Raw genomic sequence first — 21,656 nt, forward strand, 5'->3', positions numbered from 1 at the left:
CTACACAGGGGTCAGTCCCTCGCTGCTAAGGTGACCCCGCCCTTGTGGCCTTCTGGTGTCCTGGCACATGGGCAAGGCAGTGTGGAAGCTCTGCCACACCCCTGGTCACCGAGAGCTGGCCGTACGGGAAGGGAAGCCTCACGCAGCCAGGACAAGGCCTCCACATCTGTGAAAAATGTCATCCCTTCACTCTGTCCACTCAACACGCAGTCTCCTCCCCACTGCACGTAGTTACTGAGAGAGTAGTGAAACCATGCCCTGATGCAGAGCAAAGAAGAGCCGGGAACGTGTAACAGACTCAGGTCCAAACGCTGTGAGCGAACAGGGCTGGTGGAGACCCCTGTAAATGTCTCTGTTCAAGCCTGATTTTAAAATGTCTTTGTTCTTGTCACAGTTCAAGGGCGGGGTGTGATAATTTCGAACTGCAACTATTTTTCCTGATTCTGCTGGCAAGGGCCAGTCCTGCTTCACACCCAGCCCACGGCAGCTCTCGGGCTGCGGTCCCATCTCTCTGGCCCGTCCCTGCTCCCCGGTCTCTGAAGGAGCGGGGGCCCCCAGGCCCACGTGCAGGGGTACTCTGTCCGCGTCCACCCAGGGCAGCATGACTGTGCTTATTCTGACACCATGCTGAGTGGCACGGTGCCGGGCACTGCGGGGGACACGCCTACGTCCTCGTTTCGTCCCTTCAATCCTTCGTGGCTTGTTATCTCCACTTTGGATGTGCTCCCACACCTGGCCACCTGCAAACAAACCCAGCCTGTCCTTTCACTGTCCCAGTGGTTACTCTAGAGCTCACTCTTTCGTCCTTGCCTTTTTCTCCCTGTATGCAATGCCTTCTGCGTGTTTTCTTTTTAATCCAAGCGTATTTGTGATTTCGTTGTGTCATTTACGTATTGTCATGTCACTTACAGGTTGAGATACATGTTATAAATTACTCTATGTTATGATCAGGGTATAATTTGAATTCCATGCACGTGCATTTCAGCGTGATAAAGGGGGCACTGGATCTGAAGGGCCTGATAGAGACTGCCCCTGACTCGTCACAAGGGGCCAGGCTTCCCACAGTCTTTTGCTAACTGACTAGGTGTCGTGTGCTTCTTCAGAAGGGACAGCCCGTTTTCTCCAGTAGGGCCTCACCTTGTAACGTGCCTATCTCTGAATTACTGTTAAGGATGGTTATTTCCCCAAGTCACAGTGAATTTCACAGCTCTATTTGGAGGGGTTCACCCCTCCAGAATTACATGGAAATTCTCTTCTTACAACTCCCAAGTGAAGCCCTCTAAAGTGGGAGGGCTTTCTCCACTGAGAAAGCTAGGAAGCGACTTTCACCACTGGCTAGTTACAAAAGGAGCCATCCCAGTGCCATGAAGATCGCTCCGCCGGCCCTGGAGGAAAGTGGGGGTGAAGACGGCTCCTCGACCAGCCCTGAGGTACAGACCAGTCTCACCCTCTCCCACCAGCCGTGTCACTGACCTTCACGGGGAAGGGCCTCTAGGAGAGATGGCCACAGCCCTGATGCCCAGGGTGGCCCTGCCGGAGCCTCTGGGGCCCTTACTGCACCCTTCCACCAGAAGGGGGTGGGGCCGAGCATCTGCACCCTCACTGGCTGGGCTGAAGGCTGCAAAACCACTAGCAAGAACTTGCCCCAGAGCTCTCTGGAGGGACAAAACAGGAGACCTTCCTGCTGGAGGAGGGTGAACTGACATGCACGGAATACAGGGTAGAGGTCTTTACACTCAGCCCTGACTACCGCTCCCTCCTGTCCTGCTCACCCGCTCCGGCCCTTCACACAGCACAAGTCTCACTCAACGTGTGAGCCACCCACAGCCGTTACTTTCACACAGCGAGACCCCCTGTACTTAGGAAGAGACGTCCACCTATCTGCTCTTACCATATGTGTGCTAGAAGGTTCTGGGTGAGGCCCGAGTGCATGAAGATCTCCTTCACCTCCTGGCCGCTCACATAGCCGTCCAGGTCTAGGTCAGTCTTCAGAAATATCTCGTCAAATCGCATCTTGTCCGCCACTGGCACCACCCAGTTTACTGTTGGCTGAAAAGGTTTTTCAGAAGTTAATCCTCAAGCTTTTTATCACCTGCAAATATACACTATTGAAGTGCTTTCATGCTCATTTTAGCAGAAAACCCTCCACGAGCCAAGAGGGCAGACAGGATCCCTGTTCTTAACAGCGGAAACTGAGGCTCAGAGAGGTTAATGCTGACTCGGTCAGTCTTACCCAGTGGCCAGTCTGTACCTCTTTCCACCCCATCACAGTGCCCTGAAATCTTTGTACTGAGAGGGATGTAAAGACGCAGCAGGTCCTTCTACCAATAGCCCTTCCATCCCCGCTGCCTGGGACACGAAGGAAAGCCTTCCACGATGGAAAGTGATCCCCTTCCAGGAGGGGACTTCAAGTGTACCAGAGAGGACCCTCCTGACCACTCATTTTGGAAGGACTGTCTCCCGAGAACCGGCCCAGCACCGATGCCAGCGTTCCTGGCCTTCTGTCCTCCACCTGCAGACCTTCTTTGCAGCGGCAGGGGCATTCTCAACGCCCACAGTTCCAGGATTCTGTACTCCATCCTTCTTTGACCCTGACCCCACTCCCTGCGACACAGCAGACCCCCTGTGAGGTGTCAGTACACACAAGGCACTGACAGGCACTGAGTGAGGCTGATGTGAAAACTGCACCTGCATGACAGGCGGGCACTCAGGGCCCTGTGGTGCTGGTGGGGGAGCCCGGGCCTCTGAGGAGCACGCCCACCACCTGTGAGCGCTCCACATCCACGAGGACCCTGCTATGGCAGACGAAGCTGAGAGCCCAGCGAGCTGCTTTGATTTCAGTGCATTGGGGCTCGGCCACCTCGTGCACCTGTGACCTCTTACACCACCTGCTCCAGTTCTACTTAAGAAAAGCAAATGCCAGGGTCCGCCAGGGCCAGAGCACCTCCAACTCAGAGGCATCCAGGCCCCTCGGGCACTTGGTGGCAGGCCTCTTCAATTGCTTATTCTGGGTGTGTCACCTCTGACCTTTGGGGCTCCCATCACAGCACGTTTCACAGCGTCTCTGCCCCTTTTTGTAGAGATGTTTCCTTTCATCTGCTTTTCTGACCAGGTCTCTCTTATCATCTAAATCAGTGGGATCCTGATGTGAGCACCAGGGATCCAGAAAGTAATTTTGGGAAGAAAGGGACAACACATTACCCAGGGTTTGGGGTAGGGAGTAGAATGATTTAGGACAGCAAGGATTTATCAAAAAAAAAAAAAAAATCATCAGAATTTATGGACCAGATTCAAATTGCAAAGGCTCAGGCAGCGAGAACTGAGATAGCGTTTTACCTGCTGCATTACAGGAATTTTCTAAGCCACCTCAGGTCTGTCATTGAACAGTTCAGAGGAGACGTAAAGATGCACATAAAGGAGCTTTAATGAAGAGGCTTGCTGTCTTTAAGTCAAGAGCCTGGAACGAGCTCATACGCTGACACTGAGATGCCCACAGAAGAAGGAGCAATGGTCAGACAAGCTGAGCTGAGGCGGGATTGGTTTCTGGGTCCCATGGGCCCCAACAGATCACGCCTCTGGGATGATGAGGATCCAGACATTCGTTGCGCAAACACAATGAACTTGCTGCCTCATTTCTGGGGGTCTCAGGGTATGTCAGCAGCAAGAATCCGATGCCTACTTAGCTAAAAATCCAACACTGAACAACCTCCCCCTTGGAGCTGGGTCTCCTGGAAAGGGCTGGGTTTAAGGTCAGCTTAGCAGCTGTAGGCCTCCAGTCAATGGCAACAGACCCTGGTGGCTGGAAGGGGCTTCCCCTCACATATGGCCACGAGAGCTGGACTGGGCGGCCCTCTGGGGGCCCCAGGTAGGGTGTTGTTGCCCTGGGGATGAGGAAAGTGGGGGAGGGGAAAGCATGGAACTTGTGGGTCCACAGAAATGCCCGTTCTCATGTCTGCAATTCCACCAGCTGCCCCTCTTCCACAGGGACAAAGACACCCCCACCTGTGACCCCCAAGAGCGGCCACTAGTACAACTGGTCTAGTCAGGGGGGTCAGCAGCATGCTCCTGGGATCTGGGGAGAGCTGCCAGATCACCAGGGGGTGGTATTATGAGGCTGGCTGGCCTGCACCCAACAACAACTTCAGCCCTGCCTGCTTCCTTGTCAGTAAAACATACTCCATCTAGCCTAACCTACGGTACTTAAGAGCTTTCGGCAAGAATTCTGCAGACTCAAGGTGTTGGGTCTTGAAACACAGCAGCTCATGTAGGTCTAAGTAGCTGGCCTCAGCCCCGCTTCTCCGACTCCATCTCACCATCCCCTGGCTAACCCTGCCTCAGCCTTTTTCCGGTTTCAAGGACACACGGAGCGTTTCCACTTGAGAGCCTTGCCATGCACTAGTCCTCAGATGGCTTATCATTCAGGTGTTAGCTCAGATGTCACCGCGGCAGCGGTAGCCTGCCAGCTGGCCCCACCCACGGGAGCATGCCCCCCTCCTCACCCCGACACTTCCAGGCCAGGCCCTGCTCTGCTTTCTCATGACTGGTGGACCTTCCTTAGTTTACCAATTTGCTTATCGTCTGTCTCCCCACAGAGGGCAGGGGCCCATCGCACAGTCACTGCAGCACCCCCAGGAAGTGCCGGGCACGGCTGGTGAGCTGGCAAAGGTGCCCAGGCTGGGCCATCTGAGGCTGGGCTCCTTCACAGAGAGCCGCATACAACTCACCAACCAGAGGCCACGCCTCTCCAACTGGCCAGAGTGGTGAGGGGAGTTGTGTTAGCCCCTATGACCAAGCCTCATCGACCCTCTCTGATCTCTTTTTTTTACTCTAGGATGTGATAAGCTCCTTGAAAATGAGCCTTGCAAGTCGAATATTTAACTTTAAAATTATGTCACTATCAAGAGAAATCACTGTCTCACTATGCCTTTCTTGTTTTCATTTTTATCATATTCCAAACTTGCATGGGGTGCTGGCTGGCCTTCTTGTCACAACTCATTGCTTTGGCTTTGAAACCACAAATGAGGTAGAAAGTAAAGCATGATTCCACATGTAACTCATGTCCTTGCACCTTTTAGACAATCTCCAAGGTGCCCTTTTACAAAGAGCCCATTATGATGCTGCCTTTGCAAGAACAAGAAACGTCTTTTTTGACATATAAGATACTGTCACATGGAGAGCTGGAGCCCCCTCCTGTCTTCCTAACACGAGATGGATACCTCCCTTAATTACCTGATTACTCAACATATTTTTAATGAGCATCAGAGTACCAGAGATTCTTCTAGATGCTGAGATTATAACCAAGAACGAACTCTGCTCTCATGAAGCTAATGGCGGGGGTTTGGGGGGGAACTGGACAGATGATACATAATTAACCGCGTAACAGGCCAGCTGTGGGAAATCTAGAAGAGAGCAGGTAGAGGGTGGCTGGTCCAGGGTGTGGTCACACCAGGCTCCCCAGATGAGGTGCCCCGTGAGCAGAGGCTCACGACGCCAGGTGCCTCAGTATGCAATCTGGGGACACGCCCTCCCAGCAGAGGGTCTGCCCGAGGCAGGAGGGGCAGAGGGGTGAGTAGTGCTGGGGAAAGGCGGTATTTATGTGTAAGTGAATGAGAAACTTAATTCTGAATCCCTGTTGCTATGGTCTGAATGTTTGTGTCCCCCCCCCCCTCAATTCATACGCTGGAAGTCCTAAGCCCCATTGTGATGGCATTAGGAAGTGGGGCCTTTGGGAGGTGATTAGGTCGTGAGGACAGAGCCCTCACGAATGGGATTAGTGCCCTTAAAAAAGGGACCCCAGAGAGCTTCCATGGCCCTTCCGCCATGTGAGGACCCAGCAAGAGGACGGCCACCTGTGAATCAGGAATTGCCCCACCAAACACCGAATCTGTCGGCACCTCGATCTTGGACTTCCAGCTTCCAGAACTGTGAGAAATAAATATCAGCTGTTTAGAAGCCACCCAGTCTACAGCACTGTCACAGCAGCCAGAGAGGACTACGACACCTATTGTAAAGATTTAATTTAATCACAGACTTTACCCTTCTTGGGTCACGAACTACGTGCTGCTGAGAAACATCTTGCTGGCACTCTACACAGCAGTGCAAACAGCTGCTCGGAGACGTGGCCACGCATGCAGAGGGCACCGTACCTGTGTTTGCTTGATACTGTGCTTGGGAGACAGGCTTCCAGTGCTGTTCAGGCTGCTGACGCTGCCGTGGGAAGGCGTGGAGCGGAGGCTGTCTTTCGGCGGGGGGCTGGCAGGCAGGACAGGCACAGCTCCCGGGAACACCGTCTTCTTCCTCTTGGACGGTGGGATGAGGGATGGGGGCAGGGCGGAGGGCACAGGCTCCTTCTCGAGGGCTCGGTACACCAAGTGCATGGCCTGTGAGCACAAAAGAGAACGGTGTTCAGGTGGCGAGGCCCAGGGCCAGGGTGGGCAGAGGGCAGCTCTTTCAGGGGCTGCAGTGATGTGATGAAGACTGCTCTTTTTGAGGTTGCTTCCAAATGGAACACAGTAAAAATAAACCTTTCTGATGAGCTACACTGCCAATGCATAATTTTCTAAGACATATGTTTAATCACGAGAGACTGAAATGAGTACAAAAGGAATACAATCATGCCAGACTCCACACATGTCCCTTCGCCACACAGCAAGGCCACTGTCTCCAGGTCTGACGACTTTCAAAGTAATGGAACGTGGAAGTCTACAGACTCACCATGATAGTACACCTTAAACCTATATAGTGCTGTCTGTCAATTACATCTCAAGAAAACTGGAAGGGGAAAAAAAGGCACACCGTGAGAGCTGCATGTACCTCAAGATATTCAGGAGACACAAAACTACCCAAAAGGGCGTGTGTGCTGAGGATGGACAGGTGGCTCTCCTGCTCGAGGTAGGCAGGGGAAAATAAACTTTGTCTAAAACAAGGATTGAAAAGTCTATTTTAAAAAGTAACAAACAAAACCAAAATGACAACCCCCCCCCACTTCAAACTAGTCTTTAAGCTGCTACCAACAGATCATTAACACAGGTAAAAATTTACAGTCACTTAAAAACTGTACTAAATGCCAAACTCAGCTAGTGATGAAAAGAAACACAAAATGACACAACTCTAAGACCCACTTATAAAAGAATATAAATCTTGGCTGAAATGATGAGAAATGATAAAAACAAAAGTAGAAATTCAGGGCTCATGAGGTTATGAGGAGAGAGGCGTGTTCCTGGGTTCACTCCAGGCCAATCACCCCTTCCTGGAGACCACCCCAAAGGCAGTTCAATGATACTAACTAACACCTGAAGTCAAATGCCATCAAAAGAAATATAAAAACAAATAATGAGGGGCTTGGGGGAGGGGGGATGGGGAGTTAGTGTTTCATGGGGACAGAGGTTTAGTTTTGCAAGGTGAAAAGAGTTCTGGGGATGGATGGTGGTGATGGTTGCACAACCATGTGAATGTGTTAATACCACTGAACCGTACACTTAAAAATGGTTATGATGGGACTTCCCCGGTGGTCCAGTGGTTAAGACTCCATGCTCCCAATGCAGGGGGCCGGGGTTCAATCCCTGGTCAGGGAATTAGATCCCACACGCCGCAACTAAAAGGATCCCACATGACACAACGAAGATCCCACACGCGGCAATGAAGATCCCACGTGCCGCAACTAAGACCAGGCACAGCCAAATAAATAAATAAATATTTTAAAAACTAAATAAAAATGGTTATGATGGTAAATTTTGTTATGCGGTAAATTTTGTTATGTGTATTTTACCACAATAAAAAAAATAATAATGGACAGCTAGTGAAAAGAACAGGATGATGGAGAAACATGGAACATGCTCAAAGTAAAAAAGGCAAAACAGAGTCAATGTGTGGGGGAAAGAAACACAACTGAGTACTATGGGGTGTAAGGGATTATGAGTGGAATTGTAAGAGAAATTGATAATTTCCTTGGCAAATGGTTTAAATTTAACCTAGAAGTTTAAAATCTCAAAGGCTTTACACCATAGTATAGTAAGATAATGACAAGCTTTCATTCATTTGTATGTTGTAAAATCACATTTTAAAGACATTTAAAATTCCTAAAACAGAAGATGTACCTTAGGGATATGGATATAGTTCATCGTTTTCTATGACTTAGGAATTCTCAGCTTTTTTTTTTTCTGCTTGAACTTAATTACTGTTTATTAGAGCATTGTCCTTATCTACAAGGGGCTACTTTATTCTACTTTGAGATTTAACGGAATGAGATGAGTGAATAAATCTCATGAACGGGAGAGAAAGATCAAAGATGTGAGTAAGGAGAGGGGAAGGGAGAACGAAAAAGAGGGACAGAATGACATGGCCCCAGGGTGGGGAGGTGAGAGCCAGGCAAAGTCAGTGCAGCAGGCAGCTGGGAGAGGTGAATGGTGAGCTACGGGGGTGTGGAGGGAGGGCAGCTGAATGGGAAGGCAGCCCATAGGACACAAGAGCCCCAATCCTCACATAGATCTAGCACTGCTGCTAAAAGGAGAAGAGGGTGGGAGTGTCAGGGCTCTGGCATGAACAGAAGCAGACGTGGAAGTAGATGGCAGGCTGCTAGGGCACCTGGTGGGCATGTCTACACATATGCCTACTTCCCAGCTCTGTTTGCTGAGAAGGCCTGGAAGCAGTGGCATCGCAGGGGCACTGAGCACCCCAGTGCCCAGATCCTGGTTTCTAATACCATTCTCCACTATAAGGAACTGGGGGTCCCTGGAAAAATGGCTGATGATGGAGCTGAGAGAGCAAGAAAAAAGAGCAAGGAAAGAGCAAGGAAAATCCTATCGTGCCAAAAGTAAGCAAGTGCTCAAGAATGATATGATGTGACCAAATGACAAAGGAGTCAGCTGGGAGGAACTCCCACTGGGCAAAATAAATCATGCCAGTAAAGGATTATAAACCATGGAACAGAGAACAGAGGACACATCCATAAGTCCACCCTGATATGAACAAGTTCCTTACAGTAGAAGGCCAGCTAGAAGATGTGCAAGGAATGACAGAATTAGAAAATCATCATCTGGCAACTACCAGAAACCTGACTGATTCAGGTGAGACTCCTGGGAGGATGCAAGAACTAGCGGGTGAGAGTTGTAGGGGTAACAGGGTATTCAGTCTCCACGTGTCTCTCATGAAAGATTGAGCACAAAGGAAAAGAGAGAATCCTGAAGCCTCCACCCCAAACTTGATCAAGGTCGGGTCAAGGTTGACATCAAGGTAGTAAGACATGGAATAAGACATCACATGTCCTATCGATGTCATGTGCCCTGGGGAGAACAAGCATCACCTCGGTGGGGACCTGCCACACAAAAGTGCATGGCCTGGATCATCATCAGGAAACAGCAGACAACCCCACACCGAAGGACACACTACACACCACTGGCCTTAAAAATGCCCACATGGCCATGAGACACAAAGACAGACGCAGGAGCTGATCTAGATTATAAGAACACGAGGCTGGGGCTTCCCTGGTGGCGCAGTGGTTGGGAGTCCGCCTGCCGATGCAGGGGACACAGGTTCGTGCCCCGGTCCGGGAAGATCCCACATGCCGCGGAGCGGCTGGGCCCGTGAGCCATGGCCGCTGAGCCTGTGCTCCGCAATGGGAGAGGCCACAACAGTGAGAGGCCCATGTACCGCAAAAAAAAAAAAAAAAAAAAAAAAGAACACGAGGCTGTAGTCTCTTTCACTATAAAGGACATTTTGGGAACAACTGGCAAAATGTGAATAATATCCTTAGATTAGATAATAGATTAATACAATAATAGATATACTAATATATAACATATATGATATAACCTATCATAATAGATACTGTAATAAATTAGACAATGTCAATTTCCTGATTTTGAACTGGACAGCAGTTATGCAAGAGAATTCTCTGGTTTGGGGATACAGACACTGAAGTATTTCAGGATGAAAAGGCCCATGTCTGAAACTTACTTCAAAATGGTTCAAAGGGAAAATTAATTGTGTATACATATCCATGTATACATTCATATGCAAATGAGAGAGAAGGAGAGAAGGAAGGGGAGAGGAGAGGGAGAGAGGGAGAAGGATAAAACAGTGTAGTAAAACAGCAACACTGGGGAATCTGAGTGAAGATTCGAAAGAATTCTCTGTCAAATTACACCCAAATTATGTCAAAATAGACATTAAAAAAATTAAACAAGAAACCCCCACATGAGCTGCACATTTGCTTCATCAGCAGAGTGGGAAAAGAGAGTCACAGCAGGGGCCTACCACAGCAAACTCATCTCTGTCCAGGTGCCCGTCCTTGTCGATGTCACTGAGGTCCCAGACCTGCAAGGGAAGAGAGCAGCAAGGCTTAGCGGGGGGCGGTACCAAGGGACTGCTGGGAGGAAGGGCCTGTGTGGCAGCACGCATGCCCACCAGAACTCAGATTCTGACTGCACACCAGGGTTAAGACAAGGCAATCAAAATGCATTTAAGAACCAGTCTGTAGGTTCTCTGAAAAACCATCATCCAATGAAATACTGTCAATTCCAAGATCCTTTCCACCATATTAACATTCATTTTCTCTAACAAATGATCATGATTGTAATCACGTCCACCCTGATTTTTAGATTCTTTGGTTTTGGTGCAGGTGTTGCTCTGAACACAAGCCCGCCTTCCCGCCCCCACTGACTGACACACACACACACAGACACACACACATCTAGCCCCTGCCCCCATTCACGGCAGGGCCACGGGAATGCATTTGAGTAGGCCTGTGGGATCTTGTCTCCTCTCCCTTATCAGTGGATGGTGAGAAAGATCCCACAAAATATGCCAGGCCGACCTAGCATCCTGAAAGACAAGGCAGGCATGGATCAAAGGCTGTGTGCTGGGTTTTCTAAAGTACAACCAAGGCACTAGCTTCCTGACCCAAGTCAGCTCGCCAGGACCAGAAGCCTGTCTGACTTGGACAGTGCTGCACATGGCACCAGTGCCCAGAGCCAGGCAGAAGCCCAGGGTCCATCTGTGATGCTACATATGCTGGTACCCGCGCCCCCAATCAATCACTAGGATCTTCAGCCCAGGGATGTTTCTCACATGTGGACCCTCCTCTTCACCCCCTGCTGCTGTGTCCTTGGCTTGGGCCTCTCTCCAACACTCCACAGAGGCCAGAGCTTCCAGCTGGCCTCCCTGCCTCTAGTCCTGTACCCAGGGTAACCACAGGACCTGCTCTAGAATGCACTCTCACCCCACCTCACCCTGCTGACGGCATCCAGTCCCTGTGCACATGGAGACCACTGTGCCCTTAGCTGGTCCCTCAACCCCAGCCCAGTCTCCTGGGACTCCACCTTGATCTCTAGGGACTTCAAATTGTTCGCAGTCCCCTCAAGCATATGGATGCCCTTTTAAAGGTGTCGGGCACTCGGCTGAGTGTTTTACGTCTTTGGTCTCAATTTAAGAAGCAGAATCTCAGAAGAGTAATGTTCCCCAAAATACGGCACATACAGGCCTTCCTGACTCCACAGTCCTCCCCTGCCACAGCACCACTGATATTCGGGGCCAGATCATCTCTGTGGTGGGACATCCTGTGCATTATAGGATACTGAGAAGCAACCATGACCTCAACCTACCTGATATCAGTAACACCCAACCCAGGTGGGACAAGCAAAAATGTCTCCAGGTACTGCTCTACATCCCCCGGGGGTAGAACCGCCTGGTGAGAATATCAGCAGTACTCAGCGTGCCAGGCTGCCTCTGCTCATGCTGTTTTGTGCCTGGCCTTCTCAACCCGTCATCTGCAACCTGTTCCTTCCCTCTAAAGGCTACAACCCAGGGGCACCTACTCTAGGCAGCCTTCCCTGCCTGCCCTGTACCCCTCTGCTTCCCTGCCTGCCCTGTACCCCTCTGCTCTCCCTCCTCTGGGGGAGGCTTTCAGGAACCTCCCCCTCTACCATTGTCCCCAGCAAGCAGAACTGTGATTATCAGGGAGGCAATGGTTGGGCAGGGGAGGGAAGCACCAGGGAAGAGTGCAGGCTCTGGGGACCACCAGGACCTCATTCCCTTCTCCATGCAACCCTGAGCGACTAACCAGCCACTCTGAAGGACCCCCATTTCCTCACATGGAAAATGGAAGTGACACCATTCATAACAAAGTAGTTGCAAGTACCTGGTGACTTCATTCCTGCAAAGCGCTAGAATAGGATCTAACACATACTAAGCCCTCAATAAATACCAAGATCTTAACTATTACTTACTTATTTGATCTCCTGGACTGTATTTAATTTCATCCCCATTTTCCCAGTGCTCAGTACAAAGCTGGCCCAGAGCAGACTCCGAAAAATGCTTCTGAATGACTAAATGGATGCATAATGCGTGGGTACAGGGATGCACAGGTGAATGACTGGGTGCACAGATGCAAGGATGGATGCCTGAGTGCATTGATACAACCACAGATGGATGGGTGCATGGACACGGATGCATGTATGGGTGTGAATGCACGCATGCATGGATGGGTGCGTGAATGTGGATGCATGCATGGATGGATGGGTGCATGGACATGGATGCATGCATACCGACGCATGCGTGCATGAACGCGTGCACGTGTGGGTTGATGCTTGGAGGGAGGGAGAGACCGAGAGAGGAGTAGATGAGAAGTGACCCCTGTGGACAAGACCTGGAGCCAAGGTAGAAGATCTGCAGAACTCACCCTTCCTAGCCGTAGCTCCCTTTCTAATAAAGCACACTCCACCTCTGTTGATCTCTTTGTCTTGTTCAGGATTTGGCTCTACAACATTATTACACCCAACTTTCAGGTATTTTGAAGAACTGTCACACTGTGCAGGAGCAGATCACCCCATCCTGCCTCATAAAGACCACTGGTGATCAGCGTGGGTCCCCATCACAGGCCTCCGTCTACAGCACACCACAGCCAAAAAGAAGACAAAGGGATCTGTGAGATCTCCTTTCTTAGTGGCCTCATTTCAAAACAAAGTCCTATCTGGATCCTATCAAATGGGCCAGTATCTGCAAAAGTGATATTCAAACAGGAAAATTATTAGGTGAATCCAAGTGGGTAGGAATTTGCACCCTTCCCCATGGTTCTACCAAATGTCATGAGCCAGACCCACAGGCGTGGCCTGGGGCAGCAGGGACCATGCTCCACCCTCCTGCTCTAGGTCTGCACCTGCCACACCAGCAATTCCATCCAGAGAGATGACAACATCCATCCCCTCTCAACCCAGAGCGGGAAACTCAGCACAGAGATAGCCATGCAGAACTGGGCTTTGTGCACAGAGCAAACATGAGGGGCCATAACGCAAACCCATTAGAAGGAAAACAGTCTGGTTTAGAAACCTGTATCTAAAAAACTTGTATTTAATAGGAACAAAACTGAGGCTTTTTTTTTAATAAAAATGGGGGGAATGCATAAAATTTTATCTAAACTTGCAGCAGAATTGAAAGTACCTTTACCTTAGGTTCCTAGGCAGGAAAAAACAAAAATTAAAAATAGAAAAGAAATACAGACATATATGCCCATACTCTTCCCCTAGAAGCACAATGCAGAGGGGGAAATCACAGTCTGGGTTTGAGTCCCAGCTCTGCCTGCCCCGAGCCCTGGGTAGTGAGTGCACTTCTCAGGCTGCTCCCCATGTGTGCTGGGGAGCCTCTGTGAGCTGCACCCTGTGAGGCCCCAAGCCAGCCCAACTGCAGCAATTGCTCCACCCATGTTGGCTCTTATGAAACCCAACACTGCATGGCTGTGCAGCAAGGCCTCGAAGTGTCCGTGGTGGGTGAGCATGGGGCTGACTGGATTCAGCAGCAGTGCCCGGTGTGAGAGAACCACTTACCCTACCCAGGACATCAAGAGGCAGCTTTGAGTTCATGAGGACTGGCTTGACTTTGTCTCCAGAAAGCAAACCACTGATGGGTAAGAGGCTTTCAAAAATTCCATCAAATTTTGCCTTTTCTTCTACCTAGTTGGAAAGAAACAGCCTGAGTGAAAAAGTGTGAGAGTCCAAAATGAGCCCTGGCCTGAAGCTGATTGAAAATGGGCAAGGACACAGCGCTGGGCTCACCTAAGAGTACACGACTGTCCTACTGCACTTCCAGAGTGAACTCTAGCCAGAAGGATACAGCCCTCTGGTGACTATGGATGTGGTGGCCAAGATCAACAGGGGAGAGAGGAGCTGGGCTTCACTCTCTGCCACAGGGGATGCCTGGGAGACCAAGGTCATTCCTACCTACCTCCTAGCTCACTAGGATGAGAAAGATGAAAGAACGAAGAACGAAATCTGGATATCAATCCATAGAACTTAAACAACTAAAGAACCAAATATAAAAATAAACCAAAGATGTAAGCAACTAATTATCAAAATCAACTTTAAGCATAAGAAGTCCTCTGTGTCTGACAATAAAAAATAAATAAATAATAAAGCTCCTCAGGAACAGAGTGAAGGGCTGGGCAGGGTTTGCAATGCAGAATAGCAGCCTCTACCATTCTGAAATACAAAATGCGGGCAGCATGTAAAGGGAGCTGTCAGTGAGGAGGGTCTGGGCAGGGGCCTCCAGTCTGCCCTCCTATGGAAACAAAGCCTGTGGCAAGGGGAAGTGAGGATATGGCAAACCTCTCACCACTCTGACCACAAGCTGGGGCCACTGGGAGCCCTAGGAAAATACTCTCGACAAGTGTCCATCAATGGAACAATGGATAAACAAAATGGTCCATCCATACAATGGAACATTATTCAGCCATTAAAAGGAATAAAACACTGATGCACACTACAATATGGATGAACCATAAAAACATTAGGCAGAATGAAATAAGTCAGTTACAAAAACATAAATGTTCTATGACTCCACTTACATGAGGTTCCTAAAGTACTCAGGTTAATAAACAGAAAGTAGCATGGTGGGTGCCATGGGTTGGGGGAGGGGGAATGGAAAGTTAGTGTTTAATGGGGACAGAGTTTTATTCTGCAAGATGAAAACGTTCTAGAGATGGACAGTGGTGATGGTTACACAACAACGTGAATGTGTCTAACACTACTGAACTATACACTTAAAAATGGTTAAGATGGACCTCTAGGACAACTTCAAGCATACTAACATTCACATCATAAGGGTCCCAGAAGGAGAAGAGAGAGAGAAAGGGACAGTGAGCTTATTTCAAGAAATAGCTGAAAATTTCCATAACCTGGGGAAGAAAACAGATATCCAGGTCCAGGAAGCACAGAAAGTTCCAAGTAAGATGAATCCAAAGAGGTCCACACCAAGGCATCATGATTAAAATGGCAAAAATTAAAGATAAAGAGAGAATCTTAAAAGCAACAACATAAAAGTAAGTAGTTACATACAAGCAAAGTCCCATAAAACTCTGCTGACTTTTCAGCAGAAATGTTACAGGCCAGAAGGAACCGGCACAATATATTCAAAGTGCTGAAAGAAAAAACTTACAACCGAGAATACTCTCTACTGAGCAAGATTATCATTCAGATTTGAAGGATAAATAAAGAGTTTTACAGACAAGCAAAAGTAAGAGTTCAGTACCACTAAACAAGCCTTATGAGAAACGCTAGAGATTTCTCTAAGTGGAAAAGAAAAGGCTACAACTAGAAACAAGAAAATTATGAAAGGAAAAAAATCTCATTGGTAAAGGCAAACATACAGTAAAGGTAGGGATCAACCACTTATAAAGCTAGTAGGAACGTTAAAAGACCAGCAGTAAAATCATCTATTTCTACAATAAGTAGTTAAGAAAAACACAAAATAAGAAGATGCAAAATACGATGTCAAAAACAAAATGTGGTGAGGGGAAGTAAAAATGTACGATTGTTAGAATGCATTCTAAATCTAAGAGAGCATCAACTTAAAATACTCACCTATGCATACGTTGTTATACATGAACCTCACGGTAACCACAAACCAAAAACCTATAATGGATCTACATAGACACAAAAGAGAAAAGCATCCAAACATAACACTAAAGAAAGTCACCATATCACAAGGGAAAAGAGCGAAGAAAAAAGGAACTCAGACTTCCCTGGTGGCGCAGTGGTTAAGAATCCGACTGCCAATGCAGGGGACATGGGTTTGAGCCCTGGTCTGGGAAAGATCCCACCCCACGGAGCAACTAAGCCCGTGCGCCACAACTACTGAGCCTGCGCTCTGGAGCCCATGAGCCACAACTACTGAGCCCGTGTGCCACAACCACTGAAGCCCACGTGCCTAAAGCCCGTGCTCCACAACAAGAGAAGCCACCACAATGAGAAGCCCGTGCACCACAACGAAGAGTAGCCCCCGCTCGCCGCAACTAGAGAAAGCCCACGTGCAGCAAGGAAGACCCAACGCAGCCAAAAATGAATAAATAAATTTAATTTTAAAAAAATGGGAATAACACCACCAAGAATTAGAAAAGCATGCATTTAAAAAAAAGAAAAAAAGGAACAACAATAATAAAACTACCAAAACGAACTGAAAATAATGAACAAAATGGCAATAAGTACATACCTATCAATGACTACTTTAAATGTAAATGGACTAAATGCTCCAATCAAAAAACATGGAGTGGCTGGATGGATAAAAAACAAGACCCATCTATATGCTGCCTTTAAGAGACTTCAGATCTAAAGACACACACAGACTGAAAATGAGGGGTTAGAAAATGATATTCCACACAAATGGAAATGAAAAGAAAGCTGGGGTAGCAATATTTACATCAGACAAAAGAACTGTAAAACAAAGACTGTAACAAAAGACAAAGAAGGGCATTACATAATGATAAAGGGGTCAATCCAACAAGAAGATATAACAATTGTAAACACAGATATGCACCCAACATAGAAGCACCAAAATACCTAAAGCAAATATTAACATAAAGGGAAAAATTGACAGTAATACAATAATAATTGGGAATTTTAATACCCCACTTACATCAATAGATCATCTAAACAGAAAATCAATAAGGAAAGAATGGCCTTAAGTGATACATTAGATCAGATGAAATTAATAGATATATATATAGAACATTCCATCCCAAAACAGCAAAATACACATTCAAGTGCACATCGGACATTCTCCAGGACAGATCACACACTACAGCAAGTCTCAATAAATTTAAGACTGGAATCATATCAGTCTTTCTGACCACAACAGTATGAGACTAGAAATCAACTACAGGAAAAAAACTGCAAAAAACACAAACACATGCATTCTAAACAATATGTTACTAAACAACCAATGGGTCACTGAAGACATCAAAGAGAAAATCAAAAAATACCTGGAGACAAATGAAAATGGAAACAAAGTGATCCAAATTCTATGGTATACTATTGTAAATCAACTATATTCCAGTAAAATTTAAATATTTTTAAAAAAATCTATGGTATACAGCAAAAGCAGTTCTAAGAGGGAGTTTATAGTGCTACAAGCCTACCTAAGGAAACAAGAAAAATCTCAAACAATCTAACCTTACACCAAAAGATACTAGAAAAAGAAAAACAAACAAAACCCAAAGTTAGTAGAAGGAAGGAAATAATAAAGATCAAAGCAGTAATAAATGAAAAAGAGACCAAAAGGACAATATAAAAGATCAATGAAAGTAAGAGCTGGTTCTTTGAAAAGATAAACAAAATTGATAAGCCTTTAGCCAGACTCATCAAGGAAAAAAAAAAAGGGGGGCCTAAATAAATAAAATCAGAAATAAAACAGGAGAAATTATAATTGACATCACAGAAATACAAAGGATAATAGGGGATTACTATGAACAATTATATGCCAACAAATTGGAAAACTTAGAAGACATGGATAAATTGCTAGAAATGTATACTCTCCCAAGACTGAATTAGGAAGAAATAGAAAATGTGAACAGACCGATTACCAGTAATGAAACTGAATTAGTAATTTTAAAAACTCCCAACAAAGTCCAGGAACCAGACAAATTCTACGAAACATTTAAAGAAGAGTTAACACCTATCCTTCTCAAACTACCGCAAAAAATTTAAGAGGCAGGAAAGCTTCCAAACTCATTCGACAAGGCCAGCATCACCCTGATACCAAAACCAGACAAAGAAAATTACAGGCCAATATCACTGATGAATATGGATGCAAAAATCCTCAATAAAATATTAGCAAACCAAATTCAACAATACATTAAAAGGATCATACACCATGATCAAGTGGAATTTATTCCAGGGATGCAAGGATGGGTTCAATATCAACAGCATAACATTAACAAATTGAAGAATAAAGATCATATGATCATCTCAATAGATGCAGTAAAAGCTTTTGACAAAATTCAGCATCCATTTGAGATAAAAACTCTCCAGAAAGTGGGTAGAGAAGGAACATAATTCAACATAATAATGGCCATATATGATAAGCCCACAGCAAACATTATACTCAATGGTGAAAGGCTGAAAGCATTTCCTCTAAGATCAGGAACAAGACAAGGATGCCCCCACTCTTGCTACTTTTCTTCAATATAGTATTGGAAGTCCTAGATGCAGCAATCAGACAAGAAATAAAAGGAATCCAAATTGGAAAAGAAGAAGTAAAACTGTCCCTGTTTGCAGATGACATGATACTATACATAGAAAATCCTCAAGACACCACCAAAAAAATACCAGAGCTCATCAATGAATTTGTTGCAGGATGCAACATATACAGAATTCTGTTGCATTTCTGTACACTAACAACGAACTATCAGAAAGAGAAATTAAAGAAACAATCCCATTTACAGTTGCATCAAAAACTATAAAATATCTAAGAATAAATCTAAGGAGGTAAAAGATCTATACTCAGAAAACTGCAAGACACTGATGAAAGAAACTGAAGACAACACAAACTGATGGAAAGATATATCGTGCTCATGGATTGGAAGAATTAATATTGTTAAAATGACCATACTACCCAAGGCAATCTACAGATTCAATGCAATCCCTATCAAAATACCAATGACATTTTTCAAAGAATGAGAACAAATAATTTTAAAATTTGTATTAAATACAAAGGACTCCAAATAGACAAAACAATCTTGAGAAAGAACAGAGCTGGAGATATCAAGCTCCCTAACTGATGTTACAGAACTACAGTAATCAAAACAGTAGAGTACTGGCACAAAAAACAGACACAAAGATCAATGGAACAGAACAGAGAGCCCAGAAATAAACCTATGCACTTATGGTCAGTTAATCTAAGACAAAGGAGACAAAAATAGACAATGGAGAAACAACAATGTCTTCAATAAGTGGTACTGGGAAAACTGGACAGCTACATGTGAAAGAATGAAATTAGAACATTTTCTTACACCACATAAAAAAATAAGCTCAAAATGGATTAAAGACCTAAATGTAAGACCAGAAACCAGAAAACTCCTAGAAGAAAACATAGGCAGAACACTCTTTGACATAAATCATAGCAATATTTTTTTTGGATCTGTCTCCTAAAGCAAAGGAAACAAAAGCAAAAATAAAGAAATGGGACCTAATTAAACTTAAAAGCTTTTGCACGGCAAAGAAAACCACCAACAAAATGAAAAGACAGCCTACTGAATGGGAGAAAAGATTTACAAATGATTTATCTGATAAGGGGTTAATATCTAAAAATATACAAAGAACTCATTCAACTCAATATCAAAAAACAACCTGAAAAAATGGGCAGAGGATCTGAACAGACATGTTTCCAAGGAAGACATACAGGGCTTCCCTGGTGGCACAGTGGTTAAGAATCCGCCTGCCAATGCAGGAGACACAGGTTCGATCCCTGGCCGGGAAGATCCCACATGCCGTGGAGCAACTAAGCCCGTGCGCCACAACTACTGAGGCTGCACTCTAGAGCCCATGCTCTGCAACAAGTGAAGCCACGACAATGAGAAGCCCACACACCGTCACGGAGAGTAGCCCCTGCTTGCCTCACCTAGAGAAAGCCCATGTGCAGCAACGAAGACCCAACACAGCCAAAAATAAAAAAATTTTTTAAAAAAGATAGTGAACTTTATATTATGTGTATTTTACCACAATTTTTTAAAAAAAGAGAAAAAACAAATCAGAGCACAAGCAGACACTGTGTACTCGAGTCACCACAAGCAATGAGAATCCCAACTCCCTGCCTCCGCCTGGAGTGTGGAACTCTCCCTGGATCTGTCAGACTCGCTGGCTCAGGCTTCAGGAAGCCCAGGAACTTCCACCACAGAAAAGAACATTAACACTTGTCACCATTTCTCTGAATGGACTGCAAAGCTCTCTGCCCCACCACAGTGCCATTCCTGCCCCAACTCCCCTCTCCAAGGCCTCACAGGCTCCTCAGCCGCCAGCTCTTCTCTTGAGGCCTCAACACAGTTCCTGCCAGAAAGGGGCCGAAACGGTTCAAGGAATAATAAGATCCCTTTGGCACCATTTTCACAACAAAGCAGCTGCTTTTCAAAGTAGGCGCCGTGCAATTGGCCTACAGAGAAAGAAATCCTTAGGCACTGCAGCAACATGCTTGATTGCTCACAAAGGCAACTTCCTGGCCCCTCAGTCACCTGAGGCCTCTTCCTGCCCTGTCCCTGCACCCGACCTCTCCCATATAAACCCTTTCAAGGAGGGAACACACCAACCCCATAAAAATGGACAAAAAAGCACTTGGGGCTGGGGGGTGGGTGAGGGGTGTCTATTTCATAGCAGGACTGCTATTAATGTCAGTATTTAAACCAGATAAAAGTGAGGAAATGTGACAACCCGCTCACAGTGAGTTGGGAGGAGGTCTTATTACTGGGAGACTGTCTCCAAGCCATACACAAGTTGCCTTCTGGAGTAAATTCCGCACTTATTAGGAGACACCACTCGTTTTTCTTTCTAGAAGCAGTAACACAGCTCTACAGCCACAACATCCTGTCCTAAAAAGAACACATTAAGTGTTGAGAGAAGCTTTTCAAAAAGCAATAGGAGCAAAACAGAAAGGAAAGAATTATAACGCATAAACTGGCTGGAAATAACGAAGAAAGCTACGAAGCCATCCTGGAAGTCTTCACGCTTGAGAGTTCTCACAATTTCTCCTTTTATCCTGATTAACCAACCCAAGCAGCAAAACCACAGAACATGACCTAGAAATACGAGATTTCAACTGTAAACATTTCAGAGTCCAACATCTGAAACTTAGCTAACTGCCTTAGTAGGCAACACCCAATTATAGGAAAAAGGGATAGATAGCCTTTGCAAAGACTCTAATTTGGAAAAGTATTTTGTCCAACTTCTGTGGCATACTCACTCTGAAACAGAGTGGATGATACAATCGAACTATGAAATGTTCTGAACGTCATAAATGGCTAAACGACTGCACGTGAAAGACAGCCGAGGGGCGCCTTCCCCGGTCACTTACCCTCACAGCCCAATGGGCCTCTGCAGAAGGCGGCGTGACCATCAAAGGGCTGCTGGTGTCGTGCTGAGGAGAAAGAGGTACATTGCACTGTAGCTGGCACAGAATTCTACTACTGGAGGATGTGTTCACTATAAGGGTACACATTTCAAAGTGCTTTCAAAATGGAGAAAAACCTCAAAAAGTTAAACACAGGATTACCATATAACTCAGCAATTCTACTCCTAGGTATAGACCCAAAAGAACTGAAAACAGGTGTGCAAACAATTCCTTGTGCATGAATTATTATGTCCACCAACAGACGAATGGATAAACAAAATGGGGTAGACCGCACA

At 46.3% G+C, this 21,656-nt stretch overlaps 1 protein-coding gene across 11 annotated transcripts in view; it reads right to left on the reverse strand.

Annotated features, from left to right (window-relative positions):
- Positions 1-21,656, reverse strand: part of EPS15L1 (epidermal growth factor receptor pathway substrate 15 like 1) — a 101,089-nt gene that overhangs the window by 53,349 nt on the left and 26,084 nt on the right. For all 11 annotated transcript variants that reach the window (XR_009563531.1, XM_060296818.2, XM_060296819.2 and 8 more), the window contains 5 exons: positions 21,325-21,387; positions 13,818-13,943; positions 10,255-10,314; positions 6,147-6,380; positions 1,892-2,049 (listed from right to left, as the gene is read on the reverse strand). Coding sequence is in view for 10 of the 11 variants with exons in the window: in XM_060296818.2 (XP_060152801.1) it covers positions 1,892-2,049; positions 6,147-6,380; positions 10,255-10,314; positions 13,818-13,943; positions 21,325-21,387 (641 nt within the window). In the remaining variant the exon portion in view is untranslated. The remainder of the gene's footprint in view (positions 1-1,891; positions 2,050-6,146; positions 6,381-10,254; positions 10,315-13,817; positions 13,944-21,324; positions 21,388-21,656) is intronic.

This window comes from Globicephala melas, chromosome 3 (assembly GCF_963455315.2).
Source record: "Globicephala melas chromosome 3, mGloMel1.2, whole genome shotgun sequence".
NCBI classification, from domain to species: Eukaryota; Metazoa; Chordata; class Mammalia; order Artiodactyla; family Delphinidae; genus Globicephala; species Globicephala melas.